At 43.3% G+C, this 17477-nt stretch overlaps 4 protein-coding genes across 4 annotated transcripts in view; 1 reads left to right on the forward strand and 3 right to left on the reverse strand.

The window, feature by feature from the left end:
* Nucleotides 1-366: 366 nt before the first annotated feature.
* Nucleotides 367-3573, reverse strand: C922_01576 (hypothetical protein; the record flags this gene model as incomplete). Its single annotated transcript, XM_008817179.1, has 1 exon — nt 367-3573. One exon carries the CDS (start codon nt 3571-3573, stop codon nt 367-369), a length of 3207 nt encoding a protein of 1068 aa, XP_008815401.1.
* Nucleotides 3574-6305: 2732 nt separating this feature from the next.
* On the reverse strand, nt 6306-8468 carry C922_01577 (acetyltransferase; the record flags this gene model as incomplete). The annotated part of the gene is made up of 4 exons (XM_008817180.1): nt 6306-6596; nt 6766-7340; nt 7466-7523; nt 7686-8468. 4 exons carry the CDS (start codon nt 8466-8468, stop codon nt 6306-6308), a joined length of 1707 nt encoding a protein of 568 aa, XP_008815402.1.
* A 2798-nt stretch (nt 8469-11266) lies between these two features.
* On the reverse strand, nt 11267-13477 carry C922_01578 (tRNA wybutosine-synthesizing protein 2; the record flags this gene model as incomplete). Its single annotated transcript, XM_008817181.1, has 2 exons — nt 11267-11353; nt 11564-13477. The coding sequence occupies 2 exons, from the start codon at nt 13475-13477 to the stop codon at nt 11267-11269; spliced, it is 2001 nt and encodes a 666-aa protein (XP_008815403.1).
* A 2855-nt stretch (nt 13478-16332) lies between these two features.
* C922_01579 (hypothetical protein) overlaps nt 16333-17477 on the forward strand; it is a gene marked incomplete at both ends in the record, with an annotated part of 2381 nt that continues 1236 nt past the window's right edge. The window contains 4 exons of the mRNA XM_008817182.1: nt 16333-16384; nt 16732-16844; nt 16978-17091; nt 17301-17396. Of these exons, the coding sequence (XP_008815404.1) occupies nt 16333-16384; nt 16732-16844; nt 16978-17091; nt 17301-17396 (375 nt within the window). The remainder of the gene's footprint in view (nt 16385-16731; nt 16845-16977; nt 17092-17300; nt 17397-17477) is intronic.

Below are 17477 nucleotides of genomic sequence, written 5' to 3' on the forward strand. Positions count from 1 at the left end.
AAATCACCAGACCGCCAAAGGGGAAAGATTCACGAATGAGTGACGGTTTCAAAAAATATGAATATGTCAGGTAATGTTTAGTCCCATCCGATTCGCAAAAAGAAAAAATTTAATAACAACAGGGGCACATACACATGCGCGGCTTCTATTGGATGCCAAAAAAAGCGCGTCGATCCGTGTGGCGCCATCGGAGCGTGCATTCGAAATTTAAAACAGGCACAACAACACGTTGAAGAGGTGTGCCATGACACGATTGTTGAAAAAGGGACAAACCATCGGAGGGGGAAAATCATAATCGTCACAGCGAAATGATAATCAGGGCCGCGGTTACCCGAACAATCGCACATCGCTACCGCTTCCACCGCGTCACCTCAAGGTGTGCCGAATCAGCCCCCGGGACACGTAGACCCGGTCTCCCGCGCCACTTGTCAGCTCGTCGGACGAGTACCCCCGCTTGGTGTCCATGTCGTGACACAGAAATAGCGAACTGTTGTCCGAGAAGCTGGTAAAGCTCTGCCTATTTTTGCTGAATCGTCTTTTGCCTGAGCTTGGTCCGCACTCCTTCCCCCTCCTCCCTTTTCTGTTCCTCCCAGCGGTGTCATTCGATTGGGAAATCTGTGAAGTCTTCCGCGGATGGTGCATTACTACTCCGCTTCGTTCGTCAGAAGGGAGGTAGTACCCCTCGTCTTCAGAGATCGTCCTGCCTTCCCCCTCTGGAGTGATCACCTCGTTATCGTTAGGAAATTCCCCCGCCCCCTGGGCAACGATACACTTGACGCTGTCCACCAACTTCCTATTCTTCTCATGCAGGTAGGCTATCTCCTCCCTCATCTTTTTCATTTTTCTTTTATCCTGCTTAATTTTATCCTGGGCACTGGTTAGCAGCTGTTCTTTCTTCTTGCATTCCTCTTTCAATTCGCGCACATGTTTCTCATTGGAACTCTCCTTGGATATTCTCTTCTCCAGCTCTTTCGTTAACAACTCGAGGATCTCCGCGAGGTATTTTATGTCACAATTCGTTCTTGTGATCTTTTCTAAGACAACTTTTTTGAAATTATCAAATGCCATGTCTTTCCTAATGAGACAGATTTCTTCCTGCAATTTATTTCTTTCCTTCTTCTCTATCACCACGGTATCCATCAGTTCCTGCAGCTCTATGTTTAGCATCTTCATCTTGGATTCGTTTTCCAGTTCGGAATTCCTCCTCTCACTATCCTTCTTTTCTATGACGGAGAGATTTTCCGTGATGGTACTCTTCAAGCCTTTATTCACTTCCCTCTCTTTGTTCAGCTTCACTTCCGCTATCTCTAACTCATTCTTCAGGTTGGTAACCTTCTTCCTCAGTTGATTCTTTACTAGTAAAAATTTCTTCTCCTTTTTGTAGAATTCTTTTTCTCTTTGTATGAATTTCTCTTTCTCTTCCCTGAGAAAATCTGCTAATGGAGCTTCTCCATTTTTTATATCTTGTTGCAATTTTTCCAGTTCATTTTTGTAGAAATTTTTGTCTCTCTCCAGTTGGCTCTGCTTGTCTAGCATGTGGATATACAGTCCGCGTAGTCGATTCGTTTCTACAAACTCCATATTGTAAGACGCTGCCTCACCATCGGAAGTAGCCCCATGGTGATTCGCCCCCTCGGAATTAACCCCCTCGTTGGCCACCATACCTTTCATTCTTCTCCTCTTCATGTCGTCTATTATTCTCGTCAGCTCGTACTTCTTCCTGAAATTTTCCTCCCTCAAGTTTTTTAAATTCTCTTCCAGCAGATTGATTCGTTTACGCGCCTCCTTCGTTGTACGTTCCTTCCTTCGCCGCGGCACAAGCTGGTTCTCTCCTGGCGATACACCATCGACAACCTCATCGCGAGGCCCACCCTTGGTGGTACTCCTGAAATGGAGACTCCTCACAAGTTCGCTATCCCCGATGTGTAACTTTTGCACGCCGCATATCTTTCCCCCTCTCCTCAAAAATGAAAAATGCACCAACTGTTTCGGTGTTCTCTCTTCCGGTGCAGCGGCATCCATCCTACCAACCACTCCATCGGTATCCTCATAAATGACCTCAAAATCGTAGGCACGATTGGACGAGTTTGCTCCGTCCTTTTTAACTTCAAAACTGCCATGCCCCTTTCTGTTTATTCTGATGAGGTACTTTTTTCTCCCCATCTGTCTGCCCAATTCGCTTCTTTCCCTCCCAGGACCTCTCGATGCAGACGCGTCCGAAGAAGATGAGGAGGAGGAGCAGCCGGAGGAGATTGAGTCAAACGAACCCGATTGATGACGTCCTTCCCATGCCTCAACATTCGATTGATTGCCCCCCTTCCTTGTGCACACATTTTTTCCACTCTTATTTATCGAGGGGGGGATCGGTTTAACTGAAATTTTGGGGCTACCTTTTTCGATATGCTCCTTCAGCACTGCCACGTTTGTATGTTTACTCTCCAGATGGACTGATGATTCTTCAAGGCAGAATTTCCTCAAAATGGAAATTTCACTCTTTTCATTTCTCCTGCTTCCCGTGGATATGTCCGCTGCTCCTTCGTCCATCTTCCTATCACGGTCAAAGAGGAACGACGTGACAACCCCATTCGTGTTGCTAAAACATTTTCTCATCAAATTGAACTTTTGCATGGAGGAATCGCCCTGATTATTTCTTCCCCTGCACTTTTGCTGTTTTTTTAAAAACGGACTTGTGAGAGAGGCACTCTTTGGAAGGAGTTTTTCCTCCGTGTGCGATTTGCAAGTTAAGGGGCTTCCCTTTTCGGAGATGTGTGCATCTAGTGAGGGGCTTTTAGCAGGCCTCTTTCCCCTCAGTGTACCATCGGCGTGCACATCGGATGACCCGCTTGCTTCCTCCAAATCGGTGACCAGCTCGCGGCTGGAGTTTATCCCTGCCCCCGCCGATGTCGCGGTGGAACAGCGGTCTCCTCGCGCAGCATTGCCATCACCATCATTATCCTCATCATGCTCCTCCTCATCATCGTTATTATTATCACCACCATTGTCACTCGCTTTGCCCAACCGAAACTTAGCCCCCTCCTCACTGTTCCGCATCCTGCTGAACAAATGTCCTGTCCCCCCGAGGATCGAACTCTTCAACTGAAACATCAAGTCAGAAAATACGTCTTGCGATTTGTCGTCACTCAACTTTTCTACCTCACTTATCTGCAGCAGACGCAGCATATCCTCCAGTGCGCTTCTCTTCTGGCACAAATCTTTCAAACGTTCGGCTGCACTGTTTTCTTTCCTTGTTTCCGCCTTGTCTATGCCCTCCATAACACTTGCAATTCCGTCATTTCTGCTCATCACATGAGAGTAATAACCACCGGAAGGTGCATTGCCTTCTCTTTTATCCAACAAAAACATTACGTATTTTGTCAAGAAGCCACTTAATTGCTTTAACTTCTGTTCCTTGGTTATGTCTGTTTTTCTTTTCACCAGATCGGAACAGTGCTTGTTCTTACTCAGGCTTAACTCATTTTGTAAAAATAGAATGTCGTCATTCAGTGCCACCATTTCGTTAGTCAGCTGGGTTCTGGCATTGTGCACTAGGGAGAGTAATAATTCCCTCGTCATTTTTTTGTAAATGTCGGAAAGAAACGGCCACGAGTGCAGTTTAGTGAAACGAACTGCAAAAGGGGTGAGGTGGAGAAAGCAGTCCTCCTCCAGTACACACTGCCTCGGTTAGATTCTACCCACATTAATATCTGTGCCGCATGGAGGGGCATTTCATTCCCCGCTGACAGAACCAAAGTGCTATAATATGAGTTAAGAAGAAAAGTGCATAAAGAAAGTGGACTTCATTTCTGGTCTCCTATCAACGCTGAGAAGTTGACACGCTTACCCTTGGATCGCCGCGATTCTAACAGGACATACTCCGAATTGAAGTAAAATAAATTACAATTCGTGAAAATTCGGCAAATGTGATGCACATGAATTAATTGGTCATCTTGAAATGGGCAATGATGGCAACGCACCTAGAAGGTACACATCTCGTTTATATTTACTACACGGGGGCGTTTAAACTTCCTATTTGCGCCAGGAAATGTTGCGCGGTAAAAAAAGTCAGTAAGTCAAATAAATTAAACAGATATTCGCAGAAATTGGTAAGCAAGATTTCCGCGAGTTAGTTTATCAGCGAAATTGCGATTAACAAAACTGCTAAATTATAAGCAGTTAATGGATAAGATATAGGCTTTCATTTGTGCGGGCAAATGGTGACATTTTCCCCCCAAGTGTACTACACACGGGGAGTTACATGTCGCGTTGGTGAATCACGTGCGGTGAAAAAAAGGAAATGGCACAAAATGAACGTTTTTTTTTTTTTCTTTTTTTTTTTTTTTTTTTTTTTTTATTGGGACAAGGTCAATGTTACGAAAACAATGTAGGGGTGTAATACTAACCGCTGCTGGGGGCGGCAAAGCAATGTTAAGTGAAACTGTTCGGAATTGTAAGCATTTTTGCAGGGTGAGTAGGGCCTATATTTATGAATGTTCACGTTGTGTTCAAAAAAAATTGGGCAAGATTAATTTTTTTGCGCATTCATTCTTTTCGTGCATTTCCTTCTAACGAATTGTGCCTTTCCGCTTTCTTTTTTTCTCACAACACGAGGGCGAAAGCAGTTGTTAAAGTTAAAGGGCCGGTGAGCACCAGCGTGTGCGCGCATGTCTTAATTGTGCAAACGAATTAGCATGTAAATGCGGGAACTTCCATTTCGGAAAAAAGGGCAACTTTCATTTTTCGCGCCTTTGTAGAGCGCATATTTGACGCGAATGTATGTCATAGCCTTGGTTTAATTCGCGGCAAAGTCGAACGAAGCCGCAAATTATGAAAATTGCGCGAAATAAACCAAGAGAACACAGAAATAGGAGAACAGTTCAGCGAAATTTGCCTGCAAAGGACGCTTGTATTTGTGACAAAAATGGCTAGTGGTTAAAAGAAGAATTTTTTTTTTTTTTTTTTTAAAACTTGGGCTAAAGCCATTAAAAAACTGATTCTTTTTTATGAACAATTCAGAAAAATTAAATCAAAATCCATATGTTGCATTTTTCCGTGTAATGAATTTCCAAATGGCTCATAAAGAAGCACCAAAAAGGTTGGCACATATGGTTTTGCCAATTTGGCTAGTTTTTTTTTTTTTTTCCACTTTTCTGAAGAATGTGTATAAATTGGGGCCTTTTCATCTGAACGGTGCAGGTAAATGGTAAGTGTGCGACAAATACACAAAACGTCAGCTTGGGTTATCCCACTGCAAACGCGAAAAGGTTAAAAGGAGAAAGAAAAAATATTTACACAAGCGTGAGTTACGTAAACTTCCATTCCGCATCCAGGCTGCGTTTGAAACGCTTGGAGGGGGCGGCCTTTTCTCGCCAAAAATGCCATTTGGTTATAAATGACCGTTGCAAATTTCACAATGACGTCTACCCACGAGGAGGGTTTTTATAAAAAAGACGGCACTGTACTGACAATCAACGTTCTCAAGTGATGGGTAGCCAAAACTTCGCAAAAAAGGGGACACGAAAAAAGAAATATATGCTCTCTCTATATTAAAAAACAATTTTACTTGAATTAATGAAAAGTTAAATGATGACTTTTTTGCATGATGAAGTTTTAATAAATATTCTCTGTTCTCATTTTATTCCATTCTCTCTTTGGAATAAAATGAACTATATGAAAATAACCAAAGTGAGAAAAAAAAAGTTATACAAAAAATTAATGCCAAACTGGGGAAGACGGATGCAGGAAAAAAAAAGGAAAAAAAAAAAAGAGCAAAGCAAATTTTTATTAAAGTTTAAGTATTTAAAATAGGATAAAATCACTAAACAAACATAAAGGAAAAATAACAAAAAGAGCATAACAAGGGTTATGTTTTTACTTCTTTTTTTTTTTTTTTTAAAAAAACAAAAATTAAAACATGACAAGGATAGTATGCGCATGATTATCATCAGGCAGACCACAACATAGGGAGTGCCTATCAAACGGATGACTTCCCAAGGGATGATCATCATGCAAATTTCTATAATGCGGAGGACCGCCATGAAGGTGCAAGTAGTAGCTGCTGTTCTTCTTGTTCTTCCTGTTATTCTTCCTGTTCTTGTTATGTCTGATGTTGCTGCTTTGCTTCTGCTACTTCTGTTGAGGCGGCGGCTGAAGTTATTATCATTGTCGTATTGCTGTCGTTGTCACTGGAACAATATATCGGGTAAGAGATGGCATTAAAGACGCTCATGACCGAATATAACGGACTGGAAAATCGGGCACGCGCGCCGGGTGGCCAAAAACTACTGTCTTCTCTTAATTTGATAAAATTATTTTTCTTCACTTCGACACTTTTCCTTCATTAAATACTTGGTAGCTATGTTCCCAAGGGAGGCTTGAAAAAACTCCAATTTTATACGTAGCGATCCTGGCCAGTCGTTATAGTCATCTATATCTTGGGGCGCCTTGGGGTTGTACTTCTTCATATTCTGGAACATGATTCTGGACACTTCGTCATGGAAAACGTTTATGCGTTCTTCCTCTGTCATGTTCGGGAATTTCTTTTTGTCGGGTGGGTAAACCTTGGGAAGCCAGTACGTTTTGAGAGACATGCTTTGATACTGCGGGGGGAGGAAACACGGGGGTGAAATGGGCGGCTTAATTAAGCGGATAAGATGAGCGGATAGAAAGCAGCGCTATTGCACACCGCTATGGAACACCGCTATGGAACACCGCTATGAGACACTACTGCGATGCACTGCTAGAATGCGGCGCCGGAAGGGCACTCACATTGGATGCAATCAGAATGAGCCACCAGGTGAAGGGCAAAATGTCGTAGGCCGGGTTAAAAAAGTCGTAGTCGTAGACCAGCAAAACGGGGGTGACAGGGAGGAGGGAAGAAAAAGCCCCTTTTTTCTGCTCAATTAATTGCATCCCATTGGATGTTGTTCCCTCCGAAAATATAACAAAAGATGGGAAATTATTTTTTTTCTCTTCTACCATCCGCTGTCTTTCCTTGATGCTTTCCAGGGCGATTTTTCTATCCTCTGATTTTTCTCTGTACACGAATACACACCTTAAGGCTGTAACACTAAGTCCAACAAATACGTCCTTGCGCAGGGATTTTTTGGCAACAAAACTGCATGCACATTCACTTATAAAATAAAAGGTGTCCAGGACAGACACGTGATTCGCAACGATATTTTTTGGCCAGTCCATATCACACAGGTAATGACTTTCTAATTCATTAACTCCGAAGAGCCATAAGGCCACTCGGCATATAAACTGGAGAAATTTTACGTAAATTCTTAAGATTACGCTTTCTTGGTGTTGTTTGCTCTCCCCCATGAATAATGAGCACAGGACTGAGGGGGGGGGGGGAGGGAAGATAGATGAAAAAGGGGGTATTATGTCCAGACTGCCACAACAGTGTAACACTTCCGCTGAGCTGCGGCTTACGTGCCCATTTTATCCTCTCGTGAATACTTACAACAACAGAGAATGTTGGCCGTGGCTATGATGAAGTAGGATATTATTTTCCAGGGGGCCTATTCGCGAAGGGGAAATCAAATTGGATGTGCACGTGTATGTGTGATTGCGCAATGTTGTACTGCGAGTGAATTGGGGCGTTTTTTTTTTTTTTATTTTATTATTTTATTTTTTTTTGGCATATATTTCCGTAGTGCTTCTTCCGACGCGCCGAGCATTACCATAAACATCGCGCCATAGAGTAGCTTAATAAAGCTCATGTTGATCAAGTCCAACCTCTCCATGGAGACGTAGGGGTGCAGATTCTTCTTGTTGGCATAATTCTTACATGACTGTATTTCTTCAACAGGATAATTTTTCAAATCGAACGTCTTCAAATTACAAAAAACAGCAGTGGCATAAATTGTGAGCAGACTAACATAACAAGTGGCCAGACAAAAATAGATATGATACATGTCCCATGTCCATTTTGGATAAAAGACTTTAAGAATGAATAGTTTTAAATGAAGCGCAAAAAAAATGTATGCCACAATGTGATACGCAAGTTTTTTTATCATTTTTTTCTCCCCCTTGCCGTTTTCGTTGTTATTTCCTCCTTGGTTGTTGTGGTTGTTGCCTTTTTCGCCGTGCTGGCGCCCGACCTCTATGTCTATGTCTTCCACTGTAGTCGTTCGCTCAGATGACGCGTGAACTTTGGCTGGGTCCACCTTTTCCCGCTTGACTTTGGCGGGATTCACTTTGGAGGGATTCACTTTGGAGGGATTCACTTTGGAGGGATTCACTTTGGAGGGATTCACTTTGGAGGAGTTCACTTCGGCGGGATCCTCCTTCACAGGATTATCCTTCACAGGATTATCCTTCACTGGATTCACCTTGACAAATTTCTGGATGACCGCTTCGTTCTCTTCCACCACTGCTATTGGGCCTTTTTGCGATCGCGCAGTGGGATGGAGAGTATAACCAAAGTGGGGAATATCTTCTCGCACACAAGTTCGTAGCCGCATGTGGACTTTGCGTAGGAACACTCCCGCGGGTTATATGTTGCGGGAAAAAATGGGTGAAGTTGAGTTGGATACTTTTCCCCTTGGTGTTGATAATTCTCATATGTGCTACGTCGTGGCAGAGGTACGCGCAGCGAAGTTACAGCCCTGTTCGGACGAACGCTTTTATGCATATGTAGACGCGCGGGTTGTCATACGAGGTCGTCGTGCAGGGAATGCACATGTGCCGCTGTAATATATCCCCTGGGGAAAATATCAAATCTTAAACCATGTGAGAGGAAAAAAAAAAAAAAAAAGCAAGCGAGCAAGCAAACAAACAAACAAAAAACAAACGTGCAACTAAAAAGGGGCAAAATGCTGGCAAAAATGGGCAACAAAGACACCGCGGAACGGAAAAAAAAAAAGGCAAAACCAATCTTGCGACTTTCCCCTCTTTTACTGTTACAACGCGTTATTAAGTGTCATTATGCATCGCAAGGCCATAGATGTAGCACAGCATGATATGATACAGTACAGCATAGGACAGTACAGCGCAGCACAACACATCACATCACTGCATAGTACGATAAAATATAACATAGTGAGGCATAATACAATCCCGCAAAGTATAGTGTAGCCTCGTATAATGCGGCATGATATACTATGACATGCGTCGATGGCGTTGTCAACCTATTCGTCATGCCTCGTTAACATTTGCTCGATGGCGAACTACCGGGAAACTGTTCCGCTTTGCTGATGACGCGTTTATCGTATGACGTATCATACTCTACAGGTGAAAAACTTCTGCAGATTTTCATAAAATTGGCATTTCACACAAGGTGGATGTAATACATATATATATATAATACAATATATATACAATACATATAATACAATATATATACAATACATATAATACAATATATATACAATACATATAATACAATATATATCAATATATATATAATATATCGAACAATATATATACAATATTATATACATCAGAATAGCGCGCGAAAAAGAAAAAAAAAAAAACAGCGCAATGGGAACGCAAAACTTTCGTGGAAACGCGAGAAAATTATTAGATAATGGGGGGAAAATAATTTTTCTAAGTAATCGAAAATGCATCACAGAAAATAAAAGGAAACAAATCTTAGTTGTAAAAAGAAAATAAAAATAAATTAAAATATAAGGAAAAAAAAAGGAAAATATGGAAGGAAAAAAAAAAAACATAAGTCACCGCATTCTTTTCTATTCTCTCGGACAGCTATCTGCACAGTCCCTCCATAAAACAAAATTATTCTCACCTAACGGTGGTGGAGTGTTCCACTGAGTTCGTAGCACATATCATAAATATATGCGTCATACGGTTCTATCATAAAGAACCTTAGGGCGCATTTTATTTGTTAAGCGCATATACATAATATATATGACACATCGGCGCAATGGGTTATATACCAGTTGGGGTTTCTTTTCGTATTGCATACGGTACATTTTTTTTTCCTTTACAGCGCATCCCCACCGCCATCACAAGTTGTAGCCTAACGGTCAGTCTCTCGCCTTTTTATTTTATTATTTTCTTTTTCATTTCTATATTATTTCTCCCTTTTGCCTAACGTGGGAAAATCTGTTTGGAAAAATGTTGCCACATTGGCGCAAAATTTGCAATTTTTTTTTTTTCTTTTTAGCTAGAAAGGGAAACTGCAGGGAGCGAGTATAAAAACAACGTATTCGTTCCATCGCAAACGTGTCCATCCGTTTTACCACTATTGTGTCCGCAGAATAGGCGCATTTGAATTTTTCCCATGTGGAAAGCAACGTGAAATTTATCCCAAGCAAGGGACAACGGGGGGTAGCCAAATCTGTAACGTCCCCGAGTTTGTTGCATGTTAAACTTACCTTCCCTTCAAAAGGAAGAAAGGAGGATTTTTTTTTATTATTTTTCTTATTTTACGGCTCAGAAAGGTTATCCTATTGTTTATACCAACATAGCACATGCCAGCGCAGCGTGATGACTTGAATTGGCGTCTTCACCTCTTTGTGGAAAAGCACCAGTCAAAGGAGAGGACTAACTGCACGTGTATATGCGGCGTTCCCTGGGTAATACCCATCTACTTGGGTTTCACTGGGGCTTTGCTTGGGTTTCACTGGGGATTTACTGGGGCTTTACTGGGGCTTTACTGGGGCTTTACTGCGGTTTCATTGCGAAATGGCTACCCATTGCCCAAACCCCAAGAGACAGGCCCGGACTGGCAAGAAAGGGAGATGCATTTCGACGGGGGAGAACTTAGAAGAGGGACGTTTCGCTGCGCCGTCACATTTTCACCCCCCAGAGAGGGTTATTTCTGCACATATTCCATTCTGTACGTAAAAATTTTTAGGAAGAAAAGTTGGATAACGGATTGAGGGGACAAACAAACACACGGCCGTACGTCATATAGTCATGGGTGTTTATGCAGACGGTCACGGAAAGGTCCACCTTAATAGGTAATATGGCCCCTCTCGTGACACGCACGTGGTTTGGGTTAAATAAAGTGCAAAATTAAAATGGGTAGAAAAGATTTACAAAAAAAAAGAGAACTTCATCAGTAGTGCACATTTTCCATTTTAAACGGTCGGAGCGGCCATCGCGTTATGCGACCACCCCTCCAGAAATAAAGAGAAAAAGAAAAAAAAAAAAAAAAAAAATTAACACGAAAGAGAAACGTGCGCTTCTTCGCTTCTGCAATGTAGAGCGCGCTTTTCAATGCTAATGGGACAGTCGGAAAAATCCCTTGCCACGTCTCCATCTGATACATCCTTCCCTCTGCCTGCCTCTTTTTTCAGTCAAACTGGACGCCCTGCGAAAAGACCTCCTTCAGGTTGAACTCCGCCACGTACATGAGCTTGCTGGGGGAGACCTTCCTAATCTGCGAAAGGGAGAAAAAAAAAAGGGGGGTCATGCAGGTGGGTGGTGCAAAGAGTAGCCCATCATACCGATGTGTGGTGCAAAGGATAGCTGATCATGCAGGTGGGTGGTGCAAAGAATAACTTCTGATGCAGCTGTGTGGTGCAAAGAATATCTGATCATTCCGCTGTGTGGTGCAGAGCAGAACTTGGGCCCACTTCGACCAGCGCACCTCCGTAATCTTCATCTCGCGAGGGAGGCCCCTGAGCTGCATCCGTATGTTTCTCTCAGCGTGCTCGTAAAAGAGTTCAGGCTTGGAAAAGAAGTAGCAGTGTATAAAGATGTTCCTCATTTGGTCTCGCCGGCATCTTCCCTGGGGATCCTTCTGATCGGTGCTGTATAGATGAAGAAGTTCCCGAAAGACATCCAAAAATTCGAAGGCTGTTTGCGGCAAATTCATGAGCACATGGACATCTCCGTAGAGGCTGAGGTTAATGTCCACTTTGTGCGTTTCGTTTGTTGGTGCCTCTTCTATGGTCTTTTCCTCATCCTTTTTGGTTCTCTCTGGGTGGACTTCCTCCCCTGTGTGAGTATCTGCTAACCCCACGGGGCGTCGTTCCCCTAATGGGCCATTTGCATCACCATGTGTGTGTTTCTTTTTCTCGTCATGGGCGGCGTCGGCGGGGGGGGTGTCATTCACGTGGCAATCTGGATCACTTCCCCGGTTCTTCCTCTTTCCGGAATCAGCATGGTTATCATCCGCAGAGTTCACAAAATCGAGCGAGATGTTTCTCCAATTCTGCTCACTTAGTTCCATTGTCAAAGTGGATGTGTTACATGAGAAGATGTCCAACCGAAGCAGCATCTGGACAAACGTCCTGGCGTCCAAGTTGTACGTAAGGATACTCTTCCGTTTATTCAGTTTAATATTAACATTCATAAAATTATAAGCATGCAGATTAATATCGTTAGAAAAACAGAGGCAGTTTTTTTTACTGAGGTGTAGACTGAATATTCCCACCCCAGCAAAGAGGTCCACTATTATGGAGTTCTTCTCAACAAGGTCATATATTCGATCTCTCTCTTTTTTTAATTTCGAATTCCAATAGATTAATTCATAATTAAGCTTTACTTTGATATCATTTTCTTTCAGCATGGTCAGGTAGTTTTTTTCTCCTGCCAATAACTCTATATTGAATGTCCTATGGACATTATTTAGAGGATCCTTTTTATTGATAACGGATCGTATGCTTTTATTTTTATCCAGGATTATTTCTGCAATTATTTTTTTATGATTTTCGAATCGTTCGCAGAAATTTATGTGAGCTATGTGTCCGACCATTTCATACTTGTGGATGACTTCACTCTCCGAGGGGAAGACCTTCCTCAATATTTCCGACGTATTCATGTTTTCGTAACCAAACTGCAGCTGAATGATTCGCACTTGGATGCCTTCTCTTTTTATAACTCGGAAGAGTTTGTCCAGGGGGGGTGAGAGCGCATCCTTAGGGCCCCTCGGGGTTTCCCCTTCGCCCTCCGAAGCAGCGCCATCGGCAGCATTGTCCTCCTCAGCAACGCCGTCCTGCTCATCCCCCTCTTCCGGGCGCATGTCGACTCCCTCTACGACGTCCTTCCCTTCGCGTTGCATCAACTCCTGCAGGGCTCTGTTGAACCGCGCGTTCAGTGGAATTAGCCTGTAGTCCGCTACTGATGAGTCTGCTAGAGAAGCATCTGTCTGAGAGTCGTTCGTATGGTTCGTCATCTGGCGGGTCATTTGGCAGGTCATCTGTTCTTTCACCTGGTTGGACAATTTATCGCTCACTTGGTCGGGCAGTTGACCGCACATCTTTCCGTTCGCCTTGGCGCTGACCTGGTCGCCTCCCCCCCCAAGCCTCTCCACGTATGAATGAATAAAGCGGAGGACTTCCCCGTCATAGTGCCCCGCCTCGATGAGGCACCCCTGGTACTCCCTGGGCTTCAGCACAGAAGGGAACCGAAAGACGTTTAGGAACCAAATTTTCGCATCCTTATTTTTCAGCAGGTCATTCACTTTGTATTTGTTCAGCACCAAACAATGCGTCCTCTTCTCATGCTTGACCTTTTCCTTCACGTCGGATAACGTTTTTATATCAAGACCGTTACGCATGATTACGAAGCCCAGTGTGGGTTTCCCCTTTCTGCGCAGCGAAATGACGTGCTCAAGGCATAGGGGGAGCAGGGGACACAAGAAAAGAAATCCATACAACATGAACGGGGCATGCTGGGAAGGGGAACCTTTCACGTGGGTGTACGGCTAAACGAGAACGGACGCATCGATTGATGCGTTCACGTATGACCCAATGAGATATGAAAAAGGGACCAAAAAGGAAGCTCGCGTTTATGCAAAGCTAAGATGGGGACGTGGAAAAATTACATACTTATCGCTTCATGTCAACAGGGAAGAATTTTCTTTTTTTTTTTTTTTTTTTCTCCTTTTTCTTCACAGGAGAGAATACATTACCGGTGCAACGTTTAACCTGCGTCACGTTATGTTGATGAAACATTAGCTCGAGTTGGATTTCTCAGAACAGGGGCGAACGAATTTAGAACCTCATTTGTGTTCTCCTCAGAAGTTTCGAAATGGGCACTCAAAAAAAAAGAAAAAAAAATGTAGCCAATCGGTGCGACGTTGTGCGGGTGAAGAAGCTTCAATTCAACATTTTTTTTTTCTTTTTTTTTGTCCCAATTGTTACGCCCTCAGATGTATACTGCAGGCGGGAAGGAGTATAACTCCCCCCATTTGGAAAAGTACCTTCAGGCGTTCGTCCATGGGTCATCACGGGTCAGGTCAGCACGACAACACCACAGGGGCGCAGGAGCGCAGAAAAGGTGGCAACCTCCCCCACTGCATCTTTTCATTCAGGCGTAGAAGTAGCGTCCCCAAAGGTTGTTCTTCCCGCCAGGCTCACAGTATATGCTACACTGGGTAAAAAAATAAAAAAAAAAAATCACAAACAATTACCCCTTTTCGCATGCGCAGAATAGCGTTTTTTTTTTCCCCTCTGAAAATAGCGGCCATTTCTGCATGCAAAGTGCACTGGCAGTATGCTGCCCGAATGGTATAAAATGAGAAAAAAAAAAAAAAAAAAAGCAGACGCGTTTTTGGTGTTCTATGGAGTGATCGTTATTTGAAGTCTTTTAAAAATTCATCGCTTCGCCTTTTGTACAGACGGGAGGTACATCCCCAGCATAGACATCACATGTAGGGGTTTAGAACAGGCACAACTGGGTGTTGACCTGAGTTAATACTACCCGTCCAACATACAGCGAAGAATATATATGAGTACAAATGGGAGTACGCATATGTGCACATAAAAATGTGTTGCAATCAGCGCATGTTTTATGTACACACGAGCGCGTGCATACTCTGCCTGGGCAGTTCCTCCCTCTTCAAAGAATTACGCGCATTTTTCTGTGCACATGTTGTGCTTTCCTGATTTATATTTATATTTTTTTTTTTCACAATTGGCAAAGTTGGGCCTTCATATCGTTCGAGTACACCGCATTCGGTCTACTCTTTTGTTTCATTTTAAATTCTACGCGGCTATCGGGGTGTATGCGTGCACGTATATGCGTATGTGCGGGGAAGTGTACCGTGTGGCTGTGCATACGACCGTGCATACGGCTGTACATACGGATGAAAAACGAGGGGACACCCCGGCACGGCACGGATTTACATAGAGGAGCAACTGCCTCCCACGCACATTCTGCAGCACCACCTTAGCATAACGTTCTTCGTTTTAAACAAATACAACATACGTTTTGTTCACGCATTGTTTATGTAGTTATTTTAATTTTATTTTCATTTTTGTCTTTTCTTTTTTGTTTTCCCTCCCGACTCATTCTATTAACTATCTGCATAGCGGCACGAATTGTGGAATGGGCGCGTTCGTTTCGCAGTATACCTTTGTCGTTTTTTTTTTTTTTTTTGCAATTATTTTCCAGCGCTGCATACACTGACATACACACGAGGGCTTCCCACACGTGAAGAAAAAGAAAAAAAAAAGAAAATGACCGCTTAACTTAGCGGAACAACGCCTAGCCACGAATGACAAACGGGAAAAAAATCCGAACAAACCTGTTGTAGTCATAGCTGCAAATGAGTAAAATGCTGCTATTGACTTTTACACGCACGAGTGCTCAACTTTGGTGAACGTGCGTGCACGAGCGAGCGAGGCAAGGGGGCGAACAACACTGCAACATAGACGAACGCCGGGCAAAGACATGACACTGGGGTGGAGCTACCGATTTACCTGTCTATCGGTGTTGTCCGTCGTTGCGTAGGATTAATTGTCCCGTTGGCGAATCCGTTCATTCACGTATCGATTTGTTAGCGCATCCGTTGTTGCCCCCCTACATACACACATACTGTCCATTTATTCCCTCTTTTTTTACCCTCACGTGGCTTTCCTTTTTTTTTTTTGTACTCCCCACGTTTTATCCCTGTTCCTCCATGTACCCCTTCAACCCTCTGCACACTAGTGCTAGCTTTTTCGCGTAAAAAAAAAAGAGTACACTATCCTCAGGCTCCACTCCGCTTCATCATAAAGGGGCACAAATCTGGGCAGGTGTAAACGGATGTATATGCATATGTCCTGTGGCTGTGGTGTCCGTCCTACCAAAAAGGCCTGCAAAAATTCGCTGCCTCAGTTTTGTACCCCTCCATCGGAGTGGAACTGTTTCACGCTCCATTTGCAACAAGGCAGATACAAGTAAACATGCATAGTGCACGTTTGCGTGGCCGCATGCACGTACCAGCACGACCCTAAACCTGAATGCTAAACGCTGAAACTTAAACCCTGAACCGTGACACCACCCTGCCACCACTCCTGCGCAACCAACATTTATAATTTCCCCCCTCTTTGCAGCCTTTCACCATTTTGAAGCGTTTCTGTTGCGACTTCTTTTTTTTTTCTCTTTTGCATTACCCCCTTAAAACTGGCCAAGAAAATTTACAGAAAAATGTCGAACACGGGGACGACAGACCTAAGTTGGCTGCCCTCAGATGCAGATGGTTATTAATTTACTCTGGGGCATTTTTTATCTGCCTCATGAGTGTGTCGAGAGGAATGCAAATATAACGTGACTCTCCTGGGGGAGTGACCACTTGTGTGCCTTCGTTTACAACCCGCGTATAAACTATGAACCCGTTGATGAATTCTACGTGTGGTGCTTATCTGTATCCAAGCCGGGGGGAGAAAAGAATCTCATCGGATGACCCCCGATAAGGTTTACAGGCGTGACCAATGGAGGAGAGAGAACCCAATCATGTTTTGTTTTTCTTTATTTCTTCGCCCCTTTTCCTTTTTCCTTTTTTTCTATTGCTTGGCCCCTTTTCCTGCTTCTTTCCCCCCACGACAGAACAACTCGCCTTAGGATTCAAAATTGTCACCAACGCGTACAAGACTAGGGTTACGTCCCAGGAGGCAGAAATCAGATCTCTCAAGGGACAGCTGACGGAAAAGCTGGAACAAGTTATTTCTGCATGCTCCGTGCTGGACTACTTGTGATTGTGTTGCTTGTGCGCGTCTCTACCCCCATAGTAAATAAACGGAGCATCCGTTAATTTTCCACCCTTTTTTTTTATCGCTTTCACCCCCCTTTTAGCTCTCGTCAATACAAAAAAAATATAGCAACCTGGAAGTTCAGCTAATCGAATCAACCCAGAGAGGAAACCAGCTGGCGGACGAGAACAAGCAGCTCATTACGACCATTAAGAAGGTAAAGGGCGAGCGAAACCATACAGCTCTACTGCTAAAAGGGATAAACAACCGCATATGACGCTTAACATGTGTTCCCATATGTGTATCTTGCCCCTGGGGTGTGTTTGTACGAGGTGGAATCGCTATCCAGGGGCACAGCCACACAGAGGAACTTAAAAAGAGACATTCCTCTACACAAAGTAGAAGGGAAGACACACCGTCTCACAGTTAACATATCACCGGGATTGCACTAAAAATAAATACGTTGCAAATGTTTTTCATCATGGGAAGGAAAAAGAATTGCTTTTTTTTTTTCACAAACGAGTGCCCAAATATCAGCAATCATTTCTGTGGCTCGATCGAACGGTATTGACAAGTGTAATTTTTTTTTTTTTTTTTTTTTTT

Source organism: Plasmodium inui (genome assembly GCF_000524495.1).
Source record: "Plasmodium inui San Antonio 1 unplaced genomic scaffold supercont1.5, whole genome shotgun sequence".
In the NCBI taxonomy this organism is placed as follows: domain Eukaryota; phylum Apicomplexa; class Aconoidasida; order Haemosporida; family Plasmodiidae; genus Plasmodium; species Plasmodium inui.